Source organism: Alexandromys fortis, unplaced genomic scaffold (genome assembly GCF_014885135.2).
Source record: "Alexandromys fortis isolate MF-2015 unplaced genomic scaffold, M_Fortis_MF-2015_v1.1 scaffold_22, whole genome shotgun sequence".
Taxonomy (NCBI): Eukaryota; Metazoa; Chordata; class Mammalia; order Rodentia; family Cricetidae; genus Alexandromys; species Alexandromys fortis.
The window spans coordinates 7,310,957-7,329,877 of NW_026067900.1; the positions used below are offsets into that span (position 1 = coordinate 7,310,957).

Consider the following 18,921-nt stretch of genomic DNA (forward strand, 5'->3'; position numbering starts at 1 on the left):
GCCTGGATGCTATTTGGTCATGATGATAGAATGAAACAGTTCCACACTTGCAGATGTCAGTTCTAGAGGGCCTTGGGATCATCATACCCTCTCCCAGGAAAGACTGTCTGGAGAATGAAATGCTACATGTGGTTTCCTAATGCAACATTACATGTATATTCTGAAAAACCCAAGAGTCTTCAGAATTGCCCAGTGTAGTGGCCCTCATGTAACAGTGGACAAGATAACATAAGCCCAAGGAAAATTTCACCAAAGAACCATTAAAAATAATTGTGGGCCAGTGAGATAGTTCAATAATGGAAGTTCTCCTCATGCCTGATGATCCAGCTTTGATCCCCATAAACCCACATGAAGGAGGAGAGAACTAACTCCCAAAACACTGTCTTCTGATCTCCACAAAGGTACACACGGATATAAGTAAGTAAGTAAATGTATGTTTTAAAAAGATGTTCCTTTAAGAGATTATTTGGACAGGTTGAAGTGTGGGTTTCCTTAGGGAATGATTAAAATGTAAAATAAACAACCATCTAAGTCCAGCAGAGGACTTGGATCTAGCTAACGCTGTATGCATGCAGTGGTTCTCCAAGCACAGCAGATAGTCTGCCATGCATAGCCGCCCTGCTGGGCGCGTCCTTTTACATGGAAGAGGACCCATTTTTGGTTCTCTTGATACAGGTCTGTGCGGTAGCTACACTGAGAGCCTCTCCCATGTTTCTGCTCACAGGGAACTTAAACAGACACCACCCCACTGTTATCGCTCCCCTGTTGGCTGAGGCCATCATTGCATTGTGGCATTATTAAATATACTAGTTATTATAGCAGAATAAGACTTCTCTGTGTTTTAATATTTGTACGTGATTTGGCTGTCAATAGATGTAGGCTCCAAATGAAGAAACTGTACATTCCTAGCTAAGAGTTAAGTCATTGAAAACATCTTTATCTTTTATCTTGGCCCACCTTACAAGAAAACATTTTCTGCATATGTACCGCTATAGGAGACATAAGGACCATGCACACATGATTAATAGTGTTGATATGTGTTTTAGTGTACTTTATAATTATTATTTGCATCCATTTATCTTTCTTAGTCACACACAGGAAAAAAAATCAATTACCCCAAATGTTTGCTTGTTTTTGTCTTTTGTATCTCAGGTTTTTTTTTTTTTTTTTTTTTTTTTTTTTTCACTGTTATTCCTTGGGTTTTTTTTTTTTTTTTTTTTTTTTTTTTTCCTAATTGCTTGATTCAGCATGTGTGAACTGAAAAGGCCTGCACGGTGTAGCCGCTTGACCATTGTCTCGCTCCACGGCTGGCTGATCTTTCTGGTTTCTTTTTTCTTGCGGGCAATACAATCAAACCTTTCAAATCCACAGAAAGCCATCTCCTCTATTAACCTCCAAGCAGGGAGGCAACAAATGAAAGTTGAAAGGAGAGGTGAAAAAAAAGTCAACGTGACTGCACTAGCTAGACCTTCTTTTCTAAGCGGTAACATTTAAGAAGCACCCTGGCTATATCTGAACCCCGCATGTTCTCTGTGGATTTGCAGCAATATTAAATTATATGTAATAGTATATATAGTAAGTATTGTTCTTATCATCTTATATTAAATATAATTAAAAAATATAGAGCTAGATAACCTTACATATTAAAGTTAGGCTTGCCCTTTCTCCCTTCCACTCTCCCTCCCTTCCTCGAACTCTCTACATAGCCAAGGATAACCTTGAACTTCTGATACTCCTGCCTCTGCCTCCACAGAGCTAGAATTTCAGGTGTGCCCCACTGCACCCAAATTTATGTGGTGCATACTTGCCAAGTGCTCTACCAATTGAGTCACATTGCTGGACCCCTTGACTTATCTTTTATTAAGAGATGGAAGTTTGAAATGGCAATTAAATATGAATTTAGATAGCTACTTTCATTTTTTTAAATTGATTTAGAAAGAAAAATGTTCTTTGATCAACCGCTGTTAAAAATTCATATACTAAGGAAAACCTTCCCTAAAAGGATGTAATTCATATTCAGCTGGGCCAAAACTATTCATTTGAACAAAAGGCGATCAAATAGGAAGCTGAGTGTGGGAGGACGGCACACTGTAGGTACGTACTGTTTGGTCCGTCAGCGGAGGGAGGACGATCTGTTTCTCTATCTTGTTAAGAACTAGCTTCCAGAGTTCCTTCAGAACTCGCTTCAGGACTGTTTTCTCACAGATTTTTGCTGAAAGACTTAATCTGAAACAAGATTAGATGGTCATTCACCCTTGAGTCTCAGCTATGTACCAGCCTACAAGGTTGACCAGATACAGACATTCACCACTGACACAGGAATCCTTCCACAGGCCTCTTATGATTAAAATACTAGATTTCATGTATGGCAAAGTATTATATATATGTAATTATGGGAAAAGATATATAATATATAATTATAAATAATATGTAAATATATTAGTCATGCTACCCTTGACATGATCCAGTTTATTTGGAGAAAACTGAAACCAAAAAAATCATTGCATTTATTTTCCTACAAATAAAAAAATTCTTTTTACTGGTGAGTAAACCTCCATAGTGTGTTTCCATATGTGTGTGTCACGTTTTCTTCCTCTGTCCACCTGTTGCTGGACACCTGGGCTGGTCCTATAACTTGGCTGCCATGTAAGCTGCTACAGCAAGTACAGCATATATGTCCCTCTGGCATGCTGACTAGGGTCCTCACAGGTATGTCCCTGCAGGTGGTATAGCTGGAGCACATGCAAATCTTTCTATTTTGATTTTCATAGTGGCTGGATAGTCTGCACTGCTACTAGTAATGTGTATATAAGGGTTCTGGTTTGGGAGAATGGTCTGTATTCTGTCAATTGTATTTTGAATAAACACTGATTGGCCAGTAGCTAGTCAGGAAGTATAGGCGGGACAATCAGACAGGAAATAGAGGTGGGTCAATGAGAACAGGAGAATTCTGGGAAGAAGGAAGCCCATTCCTCTGCAGTTGTGAGCCTGCCAAAGAAGAAGCAAGATGTGACTGCCTCGCTGAATAAGGTACCAAGCCACGTATCTAGCATAGAAAAGAATAATGGACTATATAAATTATAAGAGTTAATAAGAAGCCTGAGCTAATGGGCCAAACAGTTTATAACTAATGTAGACCTCTGTGTGATTTCTTTGGGACTTAACGATTGCGGGAACTGGACAGGACAGAAACCCGTCAGCAGGGTTCCCTTTCCCCATATGCACACCAGGATTTGCTTGCTTCTGTCATTCTTGGGCTGTGAACCCATGTGACAATGTCACACACACACACACACACACACACTCCTTTCAATTCATCCAGGATCCAGTGTTTGCTAACACCAACAGGCAAGTTGTGTCTTGTAAGCTTTCCTCATGTTGAAATTAGGAATAGCATTTTCTGGTGTTTGTATAATGTTAAACACATCCTTTTCTACAAGACTCTCCTGAACATAGTTTTTAACTAATTATGCTCATTTTACAAATAAAACATAGGCCCTGAGAGACTTAGAGATGTGTCCAAAGCAGGGAAAAAAAGCTAGTCCAAAACTAGGCTGTGAGACTTAGTCAGGCTGGTTTTTCTAAGACAAGTGCATCTTTCAGCACCATGTACCATCCATCCTGCATGTCCTCACAAATGAAAGCCCAGAGAAGAGGGAGACAACAGTGAAAATATCCTATAGTATGATTCTGGGCTCACTTAGGACCTCTTTAGTGGCAGTGATTTGACCCTGATACACTGAGGCTGACTCTCTTAGTGCTTTTGGGCTCAGAATAATAACACTGGCAGTGGTTCTTATAGGCACAACTGAGCATTTTTCACACTAGAAGACATGGACAAAAGCGAGTAAATGACGTTTAACTAATTAAAATGGATACAAACAGGGAAATTGCTAAAATAAATATTTTTCTACAAGTTTTCCTCCTAGCTCTATTTTATAATAGAAACCCAATGTACTTGAAAACAACCCCCTGTGGGTGAGTGGAGGCTGGTGTCAAGGGTATCCGCTTCAGTTAATCACTACTGAGGGTCTAGACAGTAAGGAAGCAAATCCACAGGCTACTGCACATCTTCACAGACATTCTAAGCACAGCGGGAGCCCATTATGCTGAGGATTTAGAATTTTTAGCCTCAAAAGGTCGAAGCTGAAGAGTTGATGCTGTTTTGTTAGCTCATGCACTGGGCATGCTAACTCATCTTGATTAGATGGGAGCCAAAGAAGAAGTGGGTAAAACCAAAGGCGGACGCGTAGCTCTTTGTAGGTTTCTGCTGGTTGGAAATGGAGCGCGCAGCCCATTTTAGGAAGTGCTTGGAGCTCCGAGAAAGGGAAATGTGAAGAAATGTTTTATTTATAGAGGCATAGCCTAGTACGACGTGATTTCTACAGGGATTTTCTCAAAACAACCTTCAAGACTTTCAGGCCCCCGTTGTTTGCTTTAGATAATGAAAACCAAAGGAGGAATCCAGCAACCGCTTCCTTAATGTAGTCCGACGTAGTCAACTTCACAACACAAGCCATAAAACATAGATTTTTGTGACTTGGAACTTTCTAGATTGACTGGATAGAGAACCAATTAAATAGACAATTTTCAAATGCCATGCGTACAATTGACAGGGAGAATTTTTCATTATATAGTTGGCCCTACTTCTCGTGAGAATGTACCAAGTCACGTTTCTCTACTCCTGTCACGCCTGTTCCCTGGCTGTGTTCATTCAGATCCTATCCACCTTTAAATACCTAGCTCAAATGCCATTCCCACTCTCTGAGAAGATGGTCACTCTGCCCCTCTTTATGTTGTTTATGTACATTTCTTTTTCTCTCTCTCTTCCAAAATTGTCAGTGCCTTGAGAGCAGAATTATTGTCTCACTATGAGACATCTTCTCTGTCTTTGTTACTGTTACCATGGCTGTGACAAAACACCAGGAACAAAGCAACTGGGGAGGAAAGGGTTGATTTGGCCTATACTTCCACATCACAGTTTGTCATCCAAGAAAGTCAGGATAGGAACTCAAGCGGGGCAGGAACCTGGAGGCAGGAGCAGATGCAGAGGCCATGGAGGGATACTGCCTACTGGTTTGCTCCACATGACTTGCTCAGTCTGCTTTTTTGTAGAACCCAGGACCACCAGAGTACAGGATGACCTCACTCATAATGGACTGAGACATCCCCCATCAATCAGTAATTAAGAAAATGCTCTAAGGCATGCCTACAGCCTGAGGTGGGGGGATCTCAATTAAAAAAAGTGCCTCCATAAGATTGGGCTATAGAGAATTTTCCAAACAATTTAAAGTTATGCATTCTGAGAGCCCAAAGAACCTTTCCAACTTTCCATGTTTCATACAACCACCTCTCTCTTAAATATTGCTAAATAATTCCCACATATTTTGAAAGGTTGTAACTCTTTTCTGACTTAATTATACACAATCTCATCTTGCTAAGAATGATAAGGAAGGCCACATAGGATGCTTCAATCTACTATAATTACACGTGGAATATTAAGAATGTAAAATAGGGGCTGGAAAGGTGGCTCAGTGGCTAAGTGCTTTGATGGCTCTTCTAGGGGATCCAGGTTTGATTTTCACCACCTACACCACAGCTCACAGCTGTCTATATCTCCAGTTCCAGGAGATCTGATGCCTTCTTCTGGCTTCCATAGACTTTGCATGTACACAGTACACGCACACACATGCAGGTAAATACTTATATACACAAAATAAGTATTTTTTTAAAAGAATATAAGCTTATCTAAATATATTAAAATAATAGTGAACTCACTTTTTCCATTCATGTATTTTATAACTGGCAATATAGATCCAAAAATTACTCAGCTAGCCTATTGGTATTATTGGAATTACCTAGATATTCCATATACTCTATAACTTTTAAGAGCATTTAAGAGTATTTAAATCACATAGTTTTACTATTTGATGACTCAAACCATTGATTGGCATTCTGAAATGTAAAGGAAGCTCACACAAGGTATAAGAGAATGAGGATTGCTCAGTCCTGTTGTCTATAATCACTGTATTCAGTAAGCAAATGCTACTGGTTGTAGGGACTGAACTCTGTATTGCCAGAGAGAGCTTCATAGCAAAATAAATTCAAAGAGGACATTTAGAAGGTAACATAATAAAATTCTGCACTAAGAAACTAAAAATATGAAAAGTCCCTGCCCCCCTTTCTTTCTCATCTCCTTGTCCTTCCTTGCTTTCTCCTTTTCTATATATCCCCTGCCTATTTACCTGCTGCACACTGTACTCCCATCTAGCTATCTTCCACAGTATTTCTTACCCACAGAGAACAGGGAGAGAGACTCAATTTTTCTCTATCAAATACTGAAATTAATTCAAAAAGGAATTAACTAAGAAATTAATCTGTCTTATATCAGTTATAACTGAAGGGAAATAGAGTTAAGGAAGAAGCCATGACTGTGTAGAAGAGACTCTTCCTACTCATTCCTGCTAGACTGGATCTCTATTTTTTATCCTCATGTTAATTTGCCACAACTATAAATGAGATAATATATATAAACTACATATATGACATGTATCTTGCATATACATTCATAGTTAATATTTGTTTCTCTTGTCCACTAAGTTCTGGTCCTGAGCACAGCTCAACTCTACCTCTTTTGGAATGTCTCCACCACCATTTCTGAATTTTGAGTTTGGGGAGTTTGTAAATATAGGAATCCAAAATGCTTCAAAATCCCAATCTTATTTTTTCCAATGCTGGGGAGCAAACCCAGGGCCTGGCACCTGGTAGAAAAGCTGGTACCACAGAGCTGTCTCCTCAGACTGGAAACCTCGAAACTGGAGCTCAGATTCTAGACTATTTCAGATTTGAGACTTTTGACTTGGGGATGTTCAGCTGGTATCCCTATTACTGAATCCTTTAGCGAGTTGTTAAAGTAAGTGGTTCTGAGCTATGAATATATTCTAAAATATTAGTCCCGTGGGCCTACCACAAACTTATTAAATCAGAATGGTGAACATAGAGATCAGAAGGAAACAAAACGCAACACACCCACCAACCCACCAGCAAACCAAGCAGAGTTTTTGTTAAGAACACGCAATGCCAACCCACTCCCTGGACAGATGACTGGAATCTCAAAGGCACTGGGGGCTTGGGCTTTCTTTTTAATGCTTTCCAGTGATTAGAGATTGGTTGGACACAGGAGGGCATCCAATATATCAGACATGTGCTATTTTCTTTTCCTGTGGGTTTCTGATGAGAAATCAAATATTCTGGATTTAATTTGGTCTCTATACCCAAAAGAATGGAAACCAATGTGTTAACTGAGGAGCAGGAAATTTGAAACCTTTCTCTGCTTTGGAGCAGCAGCTCCCTCAGCCACCAATACTATGTTCCTCTCATTTTTTTTCTAGCTCATACAAATATTAATAAATTAAAAGTATGCTACCCTTTTTTGTATGCATATATCTGTGTGTGCATGTGTGTGTGTGTGAAAGTGTATGTGTGTAGGTGCATGCACACATGTGTAAGTGCATGTGAGGACTAGATGTCAATCTCAGGATGTCATTCCTCAAAATCTACCCACCTTTATTTTTGAGAGGTAGTCTCTCCCTGGCCGGGAGCTTATCAAATAAGGCTGAGCTGACCGGTGGGTGAGACCCAGGTGCATCCACACAGAACTGGGATTAAAAGCACATATGATTATGCCCAGATGCTGCTGTTTTTTAAAAGATTTATTTATTTCTAATTACGTGTGTCTGTATAAATCTATGTATGGATATGTGCATGTGGGTATAGGTTCCTACAGCTCCAGTTAGAGGCTGCTGTGAGTTTCCAAACATGAGTGCTGGGAACCAAACTCAGGTCCTCTGCAGGCGCAGTATGTCCTCCTAACCCCTGAGCCAGCTCTTTTGACTGTTTAACATGAATGCTGGGGATCAAACCCTGGTCCATATGCTTGTCTGACTAATGTTTTATTTATTGAGCCATCGTTCCAGAAGACCTTTTAAAGTAACCTTATACAGAGAAAACCAAAATTTCCCCTACAGAATTATCAGTCACATTTAGGAACTCCGGGTCAAGTAAAGGCTAAAGTGGGCTGACAACTTACGTTTTGTCCAAGAAGTCCATGAGTGGTCTCAGGACGATCTCCGCATCCATCGCCGCACTGTTCTTATTGGCTGTGCTGGTGCCGTTGGCTCTCATTTGGTTTAGCTCAACACCCATCTGCTTTATGCACTCCTCAATTACAAGTTGGAAACTGAAAAGAAAGAACAAAAACTCTGGAAGAGAAGTAAATCAACTTCCAGAAGACTGAACCATTTTAAGAGGAATGGCTTTCCTTCCTCGTTTGCTTGCAGGCTTAAGTCAGGTAAGATCTTGGGTTGTGATAAGCACATACTTTGAACCCCGGGATGCAAAGCAGACCACAGGGATGCCCTTCAGGAGGGCCAGTGCATCCAGCTGTTCATTCAGCTGTCTTCTCTGACAGCTGCTGTGTTCCTGAGTGCATTTGGAGAAATGGCTGCTCTAGAGAGACTATGGGTGTTGGGACCGACCCTCTTCCCCACTTCCTGTAACTCCACACCCTCTTTGCTTTCTCTAGGCTTTCTGGCAACTCCTTCCAGTGGGCTGATTATTACTATCTAGGGTTCTCACAGTCATAAAAGGAAAACACAAAATGCCCACTAATTTCAGATAGTAATGATTTTGGTGTAAATGTATTCATTCTATGGTTTGGGATTAAATTGTATTAAAAATGACTCACTATTTATGTGGGATTAAAATTGAACTCTGTTCTATTTAGATATCATGTATTGTGATTCTCAGAGACTTGCTCTTTGGCCCAAGAGCCCCTTTCTTGATGATTGTGTCTGGTTTCAAACCCACATGGGTAGCCCTGGTTTACACCCTGGACTCCATACCATGTCATTAAGCTGTGTGTTTGTGTACCCTGTTCATGTGGACGTCTGGGTTCCTTAGGACAACACCTGAACAACCACAAACTTGCACAGAGTGCCCTTAAATCTGAGGACTTACAAGCTCCCAAATGTGCTCATTTTACCAACCTATCACCTGCCTTCATAACCATCACTGTCCAAGTCTTGACAGGTCATTTTACAGCAGAGACCAGGTCTGCCGCCCATGTTACAAGGTTTCAGTAGCCTCCAAAGCCAGCTAGAGAAAAATCTGAAACCATTTCAAGGATGGCAATGGACTAGAGGGGCGTGTGGGTGACTTCAGGGAATCACTGCTTACCACTCTTCTCTGATCTTTGTGGCTGTCCAGGCATAAGAGCATCCCTGGAGCTTTTGTTAACTCCTGGGTCTGACTTCACCCTGAAAATCCTATGGTCACTGTTAGAGTCCTTTTTCCATGGAAATTCTGATGGCCTCCCTGGTGTTTCATTTGTCCGAGGCATGCCCCAGCTGTCATCTCTGCAGTATCCTTCCCTGAACACTCAAACTGAAGTCACAACCCTTTGAGTCTCCAGTCCCTAATCACTGTGCATATTTTAAATTGTATTGCACATTACTTGATCTTTGTGCATACGCATAGTGTGTACTCAGTGATCTGTTTATTGCCTATTATCCTTATTAAATATAAATCCTTACAGAGCAAGAACCTATCCATACACGGTGGCAGAAACTACTATGCCTGGGACAAAACAGTTGGTTCAGGAAACATTGGGACAATAGTTTAAAATGCTGTATTATACAGACAAAAATATGAGGATAGATCTTAAATTAGGTTTTCTTGACACAAACAAATGACAGCCCTGAAGATGTGACAGATATATGAATTGGGTAGAAGGTGGTGATGCCTTCATAATTCTACATATCCAGAAACACCAAGTTGTGTGCCTTGAATGTACACAGGTTTTATATATCAATGACACCACAACAGAGCTATTAAGAAGCAAGGATTGGTTGAATGTCCCCCTGGAGTGCTTCCTTCCGCTTGCCTCTTGTCTCATCACTCAGATTTAAAGAGCCCGAAGAGTCAGCCTCATACTGTAGTTTCTGTTCATTCTCTGTTATCTCTGGTATGAATGCTGGTGGTCTCCACCTGAGAGTGTGAGGGGGAATTTAAAATGGTTGATAAGCTTGGCATTCATGACCAAGATGCTTCTAACAAGAGGGATAATTAGAATACAGATGCATTGAGGTGTGGAAAACCACGTTGGAGATAAAAGCCTGGGAAATGCTCAATTACTGGCTGATAATGAGGAGGGCGGGTGGGGAGGCTTGACCTCAGAATCAAAATCAAGCCAGTCTCCCCCACACAGTGATATCCCAGGATGTTATCTGAAAGATTACAGATGCATCATAGAGGTTTGTAGCTTTGCTCTATTTTGCTTGCTGTCTGAGTTAAACGGAATACATGTATTTTTTACACACACACATATTTACAAATAATAAATGCATACTATGTGCCAATCATGGTTCCAAGTGTTCAGAACACACAAATGAACAAAAAAGGGACTACTTGTCCCCATAACACATGAGACCTTTCCTTCATTTTAACAATGTGGAAATGTCTTAGCTATTTGACTATGAAGTATATGTTTTTAAAGTTTTGGTTTTACTAAAGATAGCTTTCGGTAGATAATTTGGGCATATTTTCTTTTTGTGGCCTCCTAAGAGTGGGTTTATAAACACTTATTTGTAATTCTAAATATCTCAAGGTCAGGGTCTATATCCACCATTGTGTTAGTCCTTGTCTGTCTTTGGGTCCAGGCTTCTCTCTGGGCTTTTTTACTATTCATGACGCCATTCTGTAGTTGACATCTGCATTTGGCTCCTGGTCCCTAGGACTGTGGCTCCTTCAGTACCTGTTTATATTACATTGGATGACCTCCTCCAGCCTCTCATCTTGATCATTTCAAAACCCTCACCAATTCTACGTGGCTAGATCTGTTGTTGGTGGAAGACACAGAGCAGGTATGGACCTTTGAGGCAATGTGTGTATTTAATAGGGGGATCGTCACAGATATTTGAGGTGACCATGATAGAATACAAGCAATGTTAGAAACCCCTACTTGATTGACTGACCACAACCGCTCCAATGATCGTCCTGGCTGTAGCCACCTCTTAAGTAGTTACCTTTTTCTTGTCCCCATTCTCAAGCCAGTAAACTGAGGTAAGGGATAGACTGAGCAAAGCCCACAGAATTTATGTTTCCAATGTGTGAGAAGCACGCTCCTGAGCAGATTTAGACTGTGCACTTAGTCAGCGGCCAAGTTGTGAGATTAGGCGTCTGAAGGAAGCCATGTACATATCATAGTGCTGATGATATGTACAAAGACATTCAACTTTTGCATGAGCCTAGCATAAACCAAACCACAATTTCACCAGAAAACCCCTCTGGATCCATTCTTAGTGAATTCACCTACGAGGTCTTTTCTTTATCTATTCCGTTTTGTTTGGAAAGGACATTATTCACCTGCTTGACTAAAAATAGAACAAGGGAATAATGACAGCGGTCTCCTCGGGCACCCAAGGAACCAAACACTCCCCTAAGAGTTCCTAAGAAACAGCCTTGAATTATTTATACCTAATCTTGCCAGCTTCCGGCACTAACGGATCCAGGAAAGAAAAGGACTGAACCCAAATTAAGTGAACAATGTGTGGGAAAGCAGAAATTTAAGGGGCACAAGTTTGGAACCTCTTAGACCATCTTTAATTTACCACTAACATGAAATCACTTGGTCTGTGAAGGAGGCAGGTGAACTGGAAGCTGGCTAGGAATCCATGAAAGCCTTCAGGTTGGGGTTTGCCTCCACCCTGACATGATCACAAAGCCAACCTAACAATCAAAAGTACTAAGGAAGGGCTGAGACTTTTAATGACCTGAGATGCGGTTGGCTCCTGGAGCGAATTCTTCCCTCATTTGTAAGGCTCCAGCCTCAGTTGCTGAGGGGGGAAAAGGAGCAGGCTCACGTAGTTCTTCAGATTGACTTTGTGACATGATCATGCTGCTTGCCATGGACTTCCCACCCACCTGTGTGTGACGTATCATAGCAACGGCCTAAAATAATTATTCTTCTTACAAGGCAGGCATGATGGGTAGCCTGTTTTCTTCAAGAACATAAATGACCTTAACGGAACTCAATTTGATGTGATATTTTAAAAATAATGAAAGATTGGGTCCCGGGCAACTGTGAGTTTTGGTATGTAGGATAAAAATAAATGATATTCTGTGCTATTACAGTAGCCGTAAAGACACTAAAGAAAAAACCATTTTATTCTGGTCGAGAGGAAGAAATTTCCAGCCTGGGTGGAGATCTAACATTCCAGTTGTGCAGGGTCAGTGACTTGCCTTAAAGGATCATATCAGGGAGGTGAGACCACCCCTGAGGAAGGTGAGCTCACTTTAAGCCTTGCTGAAGAGACAGGAGGAATAACTGCTGGATTAATTTCCTTTCCAGCATAGCCCCACACAGTAGCTTGCTGGGCTGCAGCAATGCAACTACAGGTTTTTGAGTCTGTTTCCTGAATTACCCAGAAAAGAGCAACCATTCCCTTTCTTCTTCCTTCCCTGCTCTAAGCACATTTCCCCTAACACTTCGGGGTTCCTCATGCTTCCCACCACATGGCTGACTTCCATGCTTCTTCTTCCTCCTCCAGACAACTGCTGCAATTTCCAGCTCGCCTTCCCTGGGGTTTTCTTATAAACTTGAGTACAACTTTCCTTAATCTTATAAAAATAATGTACTTCTAGAGCCCTGGTAGTACCCATCTTTCCTTCATAACCAAAGTTTGTCTTGATTTTTCCAAGTCTTGTGTACATAATTTAGTCTTCGGAGCACCAATGGGATGATAAATCTTGCTAATATATTCAGCTTTCTGCTCTCTTAAAACACAAATTCAAATATTCCTCATCAAGAGGATTTAGACAACTTACAGAAGCAAATGTAAGAGTCAAGCATTGGTTTCTGCTCCGTTTAGCTACCTTATTTTCCATAAAGTTATGAGCTGGTCTTGCTTTATTAGACTCCTTTTTCCTTCCTCTAACTTTGCTAAATAATTTCTTGATGCCTTTTGTAGCTGAAGGCAACCTCTTTTTTTTCTTTGCATTTTTTTTCTATAACATTTTTCTTTAACATTTAACATTAAGCCCGAGAGGGCTGAGCTAAAGCCCCATCACTGTCTCCTCAAGGGAGAGCTACTGAGGCCCACATCTCTGAAACAACTCCTGCTGTTCAGACTCAGGGCAGAGAGAACCTCCATCTCTGATTCCTAGTCAGGCTGAATCCACAGGCTTGTGAAGGTCACTAGCAACACAGCACAAAGGCAATGTGCTGAGCTCAGTGCAGAGCAGAGGGAAGACAAACATCCTTAGCTCCACAGAGCCAGGGTGCCCCAGCCCTGTGTCTGAGCTGTGGAGATAGCGTTGTCCATCAAGACAACACTACTGAGCTTGCAGAACCTGAGAACATGCCTCGGAATCAAGAGGACTCTCAGCCTGGAGCTCTCTGTGCTTCTTCATCTTGATGTCTGAGAAATATGGGGCCAGCAGAGTCCCTTCCGTCTTTCTCGTTAAATCTGGCCTGAGGAATCATTAAATGCTTACAAATCATTTGTCTTTCTGGAACCCAATAGAAGATGAAGACTATCCAAGCAGGAAGCTTTTGCCCTAAAGATAACTTTATAGCTACAGTGGGAAAGTGAACACATAGTTTAAACTGATAAACCAACATTTATTGAACTAATATTTAAACAAATTTTATAAGAAATTAATGAACCTCTTCAAAGATATATCTAATTTATACCTGTTTTGATAATTGCTAGTAAAATGATTGCTCTCTCATTCAGGGGTAGAATAAAGTTCATTTAGGTAAGTTCTCATTCTTTAGAAACATACCACAGATGAGGCAAGTTGACTTTTAAAAATATAGAGGCCCTTAAGTTTCTCATAGTTTCTAAACTCTTGCGCATGAGGTAGTTGGGGTCATGAACCCTAAGTAGTGATGATGCAATCAGGTAAGGAGCTGGGTATTGCTCTTCTGAGGCGCAAGTACAGTGACATGCAAGGCTTGAGCAGAATGTACGCTTCTTACATAAGCGTTCACGTTCCCTCCATCTCGCCATCGTTTCCACAAATCCCTGCTTGCTAGTGCACACTCTCTTTGCAAATGCTTATGAGCTCAGGTTTCTGCCCTTAGAGAAAAGCAGGGGAAGTAAATGAGTACATCAAACCTAGGACTCGGTGTTATAAGGACCACTAAAGCGAAGGATGCACAGACATCTTTCAGCAAGGCATTGCTCTTGGATCCTGGGGTCAAGGAAGACTTCAGAGAAGGTGAGGCTTTGAAACCAGCTCTTGATTCAAAATGAGTGATCGTTATAAATGAACCCTGATATAGTTAGCCAACTAACTAGGCTGCTTACCTTTCTCCGTAGGTGACGCTAAGCTCATCCAGAACCCCGTTGAGTTTAATTTGAAGTTCTTTTAGAATGGTGCTGGCTTCAGGGTCTAGCTGCAGAGAGACCATAAACAACATCACTTGGGAGTTTTAAGAAGCTCATGTCTACTTCTCTTAGAAGCATTCTGCTTGCAATATGGTACCTCCAAACACGATGGAGACATACCTTTCTCTCCCCATTTTTTTGTCTTTAAAATGCAAAAGCTTAGGCAACTGAAGAAACCAGGAAGGATTCTCATAGACGAGAATATTGATTGCTTCACATGGCATGCTGAATGCAGTAGGAGCTAGAGGGCAAAGCTGTTCTTGGTTACCATGATGGGATGCAAAGCATGGCAAGAATATTCCCCCGAACATGATAATTTCATACTTTGTAATACACTAGTTGAAAATATACTTTGATTCAGAATACATTTCAGTCTTTAATACAGCTGTAAATAAATAGGTGTGTTAAAATAACATTGAATTAAAAAGTTAACTTTTGAGGATAGGCCGAGTATCTTAAATCTGAAAAACCAGGGACTAGAAATCTTTCAGAAGATTTTGGAGTCTTTGCCTAGAGTTTGCTAAAACACAGTTGTTATTTAAACCCCTGAAATCTGAGAAGCTTCAAATGTAAAACCAAAAAAAAAAAAAACCCAGAAAAACAAAAACCCTCCAATATTAGAGCATTTTGCATTTCAGACTTGAGGGATTTAAATCTGTGTTGCTCCAGATATTACTGGGGTGTTTGTGTGTGTTTTTTCAACTTTAGAATTTCAGGCCATAGGACAAGCCAATTCCCCAAGCCCTTGTGTTTCTTTGGAGATCATTGGTCTGACTTTTCTCTCAGGGTATCCTGAGAAACCCAGAGTGAGATTTGCACTTTTTTTGTTTGTTTGTTTTAAGAATTCATTTTTGCAATGACAGCAAAGGATCAACATGGAATTTGTCATCCAGAGAAGTTTATCCCATTGTTTGTGTTTTTACACATTAAAAGTAGAGTTGAATTGTAAACAAAACCTTCTGACAGATGTACACCGTAAAGCAGAGATAAAGTCATGGAGGGGATAATGTGTCACGGTCTCTGAAATTGAAATGTCAACCTTCCTTCCTTTGAGCCTTCAGAAATTAAGTTTCCTCTCATTACTGTGTGTAGTTCTTTGACAAACTGGTGTTCTAATGAAAAGAGGCTGGAATGGAGCCAGTTTCTTGAAGTGAAACAAATAAATTCATGACATATAAACCAAAGATTTAGGAAGTGTATCAAATGAATGTGAGGTCTGCTAGTAACATAAACTCCTAGATCTTATCCAAAGATGTGTCCCTGTAAGCATACCAGAATATGCCTCAGAACGTGATAACTCGCAATACTCCAAGGGTATTTTTTAAAACTAAGAAACAGCTAGCAAGAATGTGTGTGTGTGTGTGTGTGTCCATGTGCACATGTGTGAGAGGCTGTGCATACAGAATACATATTTGTGTAGAGCCTAGAGCTTGATAATCTTCAATTATTCTCTACCTCATTTTCTGAGACATGGTCTCTGATGGGATTTGGATCTCAGCAGTTGGCTAGAGTGTCTGGCAGTGAGCCCCAGTGAGCCTTCTGTTTCCAGCTCCCCAGGGCTGAGATCATAGAAGCACACCCAGCTTTTAACATGGATGCTGGGGACCTGAACCCAGGCGCTCATTCTTATACTTCACCCACCAATTATCTCCCTAGCCCTGTAAAAAATATTCTTTACTTGCCTCTGTATGTGGGTAGCTCTGGATTGTGTGGACACGACCAAATATAACATCGTGAAACTCAAACCTAAATATGCATCTGTTGCATTAGACTTTCCCTATCCTATCAAAGCCAACAGGACTATTGGTTTCTTCCCCTCTGCAGAACCAAAGTTACTCTGCATGGATTCCTGTTTAAACTCAGTCTAAGCTCTTCTAACTTCCTGACCTTCAACAAAGGAGACACAGGTAGACTGCCCCTCCAGCCACAGGGAAACATGGGGGCTGGATGTTTCCCCTCTGTTTTTTTTTTTACAGTGGCCTTAGCACTAACCTTTCCTGGCCTCATTTGGATAAAGCTGTAGGGAGAAAAATCCTCCTATTTGTTTTTTTCCCCCCTAGGCTCCACATTCCTAGGAACACAATGAGGGCAGCTCCCACACACCCGTTCACTGCATCTAAGAAAATGACTTTGTATCAAAAGACAGGGTGGGCCTGCTTATTAAAATGTATGTTTGCTTTCTTATCAGTGTGACATGTATATTGAGGTAGTTTTACTCAGCTGTTAAGGCAATACTTTGAAAGCCATACCAAATGGTTTCCTGGGCCACTCAGAAGAAATTAGGACATTTTCCCACTCATTTGCTTTAGGTATTTGTGAACAGACATTTCCTTATCACATAATTGGTTAGTATATAAAAATCAAAACTGTCAGACTACAGCAATTTAAACAATAAATGACACTGAGTTTTTTTCATAAACGTGTTTTTACATAAGAATGTATAAAAGCTTCTTCCATGTGACAAGACTAAGGAAATAAAATAAGCCTAAAAGAAAATTTTTATTTTCCATTATTATCCAATCTAAATAACACCACCAAAACAAGTAAAGCAATGCTGAGGCCAGTGTGGTTCTTTACAATATATAAACGTTTCTTGTAATGTTAGAAATATGAATATAAATGTATTGATCTAATAATAAGTAACAAAATTACTATTCCGCATTTTGTAGATTTTTTTAGTGTGTGTATGAGTGTACACGTATGTGCATGTGTGTGCACACATACCCATATGCACACATACCCATATGTCCATGACAGTTTTAGGTGCCCACTGTGGTCATTAGAGATGGAGTTGGAGTTGCAGGTTATTGTGAACTGCCTAATGTGAGTGCTGGGAACCAACCTTGGGTCATCTTGGGTGAGAAGCAAGTGTGCTTTACTTCTGGCTCTTTAGCCTTACGTTCTGCATTTTTTAAGATGCAAAAATTAGGAAAAATTCTCATTCTTATAAATGTTCTACAGTTTTAAGAAATGATATACTTGTGTTTAAGAACCCATTGCCTAAATTACCAATAGCTTATTTTTTTAAAATGATTGGCTACTGTGGAAAGTTAAAAAGGTATGTAATATTTTCATAAATCCTTCCACATTAGCATGCTTATATGAGTGGTAAAATAATGAAAGCAAACTTGATTTTTATTATTATTTAAGATTATTGTTGGAAGTTTAAAACAGTCCTAAAAGAATACTGAAAATAAATCAATAAATTAGAAACTAAATTCGCATATGTAGTTGAGGAGTTTAATTAGCTGGTTATGTAAATTAAGCTTCTATGCAAAGGGGAGTGTACTAAAAAGCAATTTATGAAGTTCTAAATTTATATTAGAGCTACTGAGACATATTTTATACGTACTGTATAAGAAGACTGAGGAATTTCCAAATCTAGCCTGGTAAAACCTGGCCCTAATGTGCAGAATAATCTCTAGTCGTAAGTAGATAATAACTGACATTGTACATCACTGCGGTATTCAATAGCACTGAGACATGATCATGAGATGAATGCATCTAAGATTGCTAGCAGGGGCTTGGAAAGATGATTTAACAGTTAAGAAGACTTCCTATTCTCTTAGAGGACCAGAGTCTGGTTCTGAGCACCAACATCCTCACCTCACAGGTGCCTATAACACAAGGTCTCAAGGTTCAGTTGATCTGGTGCCCTCTTATTGCTTCTGTGGGCACTGTACTCACACACACATAGACACATACACACAATTGAAAAAAGTCTTATGAAGAAGATTGTTAGTAGGCAGGCCTTCATTACATTCTTTCCCCTAGACACACACACACACACACACACACACACACACACACACACACACTCTCTCTCTCTCTCTCTCTCTCTCTCTCTCTCTCTCGCTTCCCTTCCTTTTCCTTTTCCTTTTTTTTTTTCTTTTGAGATAGGGTCTCTTTATATAGCTTGGTCTCTCTTTACATGTCCTGAAACTTGCTATGTAGACCTGGCCAGCCTTGAATTCATATTTGAATCCAAAATGTTGAGATTAAAGCCATGGACCACCACATCTGGCCTTTTATTTTTTTTCTTTAAAATACAAGTCATTTCTCACTTCCTTTTGCAAACATTCCTTCCCAGAGCTAGTCAATAGCTCTAGCATTTACACCAACTCTGCTTTCTCCTATTACTGTGATTCAAAACTTTTTTTATTGTCTTTTCTATAGAACTTTAGCTTACTGTGCAAGTCAGTGTCTCTTTTCCAGGGTCGTGTAAGACTTGCATGTACCAAATACCTGGAAAAGGGACTGAAAATGATACACAGAACCATCACAGGAATGAATCATCCAGAAGGCCAGTGTGACTCTTTATGGATGCATTTACAATTAATAATATACTTTTGCTTTGAAATCAAATTTCTTATTCATCAGCAACAACAAATTCTGACTTATCAAGTTACTCTTGATTTCAAATACCTGACTACTTGCCAGACCATGTCAAATTACACTCTGACATTGG

General features: G+C 40.2%; 1 protein-coding gene across 2 annotated transcripts in view; it reads right to left on the minus strand.

Annotated features, from left to right (window-relative positions):
* The window catches only part of Unc13c (unc-13 homolog C), a 427,364-nt gene that overhangs the window by 57,829 nt on the left and 350,614 nt on the right, over positions 1-18,921 (minus strand). For both annotated transcript variants that reach the window (XM_050125822.1, XM_050125813.1), the window contains 3 exons: positions 14,373-14,461; positions 8,090-8,239; positions 2,103-2,226 (listed from right to left, as the gene is read on the minus strand). In XM_050125822.1, the coding sequence (XP_049981779.1) occupies positions 2,103-2,226; positions 8,090-8,239; positions 14,373-14,461 (363 nt within the window). The remainder of the gene's footprint in view (positions 1-2,102; positions 2,227-8,089; positions 8,240-14,372; positions 14,462-18,921) is intronic.